The sequence below is a fragment of the Odontomachus brunneus genome, unplaced genomic scaffold, assembly GCF_010583005.1.
Source record: "Odontomachus brunneus isolate Ranch 3 - 2012 unplaced genomic scaffold, Obru_v1 Obru_scaffold_032, whole genome shotgun sequence".
NCBI classification, from domain to species: Eukaryota; Metazoa; Arthropoda; class Insecta; order Hymenoptera; family Formicidae; genus Odontomachus; species Odontomachus brunneus.
Window position 1 is genome coordinate 515,362 of NW_022639482.1, and position 1,113 is coordinate 516,474.

Below are 1,113 nucleotides of genomic sequence, written 5' to 3' on the forward strand. Positions count from 1 at the left end.
AAAAGCGGAAAAAAGGCACGTCGATCTTTTACTACTGTACAGAGAAATTTTCGCAAGATTAAATCCTTGAGCCAGCTTTACAGATGGGAAGCGAGTGTAGAGAAAGGTGGAACAAATTCAGATAAATTTTAATTTATTGCGGAATATGTACTGCAAAAGTTTGAAGAAGCTTCTGACAGAAGATCTATTGTTCACGATATGAATTTAAGATTCTGGGCCTTGGAGGCAAAGGACCAAATGAACTTACCCGAATTCAAGGCAAGTAAATGATGGATTTGGAAATTCAAGAATGTGCATAGAATTGTTTCTCGCAAGATAACAACATTCAGGACGCGATCTACGCTTCAAGATATTGGTAACCTACAAAATATCGCAGAATCGTTTGTTTTAAACGTAAGATCTGACATCCCAGCTATCGGAGTTGAAGAAATTTATAATGCAGACGAGAGCGGCTTCAACCTTGAAATACATTCTGGGCGAACATTGGCGAAATCAGGAGTAAAAACAGTTGAAGCGATGGTTCAATCGGTATCTTCTACAACACATAGCTACACTATAATGCCTATTATTTCGGCAAGCGGACGTCTTCTTTCACTACTATATATAGTTTTAAAGGAGTCTACAGGAACATTTGGTCCGAGGGTGCAAGAAACTCTATTCCGTCCAGTTAACATTTACATCCAAGCTTCAAAATCAGGAAAACTCACGTCTGAACATTTCAAAACTTGGTTCAGCGAAGTGTATGTACCAAATACTGGCCGTAAAAGCATGCTACTACTCGACTCGTGGACGGGACACTGCCCGAGCCAGCTAGAGCAGTTGATTCCACAAGACAAAGAAGTAAAATTTTCAACCATTCCAAAAAAGACAACGGCCTTTATTCAGCCTTTAGATGTGTTTGGATTCCGGATTTGGAAAAATTTCGTGCGAACATTTTCGGATAATGTAATTCTCCAAGAGAAACATGTCAATTTGCACTCACGTAATGAAATAATTAAATTGCAATCACTAACTCATAATCAGCTTTCTTCGCCCAGATTCAAAAATCTTTTCCAATATGCTTGGTTTAAAAGCGGATATCTAGAAACACATCCCGGTGAATTTCAAAATCCC

The 1,113-nt window shown here is 38.6% G+C and overlaps 2 protein-coding genes across 8 annotated transcripts in view; one reads left to right on the plus strand and one right to left on the minus strand.

Annotated features, from left to right (window-relative positions):
- LOC116843356 (F-actin-monooxygenase Mical) overlaps positions 1–1,113 on the minus strand; it is an 874,436-nt gene that overhangs the window by 490,530 nt on the left and 382,793 nt on the right. The window lies entirely within an intron of this gene.
- Positions 252–1,113, plus strand: part of LOC116843359 — a 1,362-nt gene continuing 500 nt past the window's right edge. Inside the window, exon 1 of the mRNA XM_032813735.1 lies at positions 252–964. Coding sequence (XP_032669626.1) covers positions 517–964 — 448 coding nt within the window. The 5' untranslated portion in view covers positions 252–516. The remainder of the gene's footprint in view (positions 965–1,113) is intronic.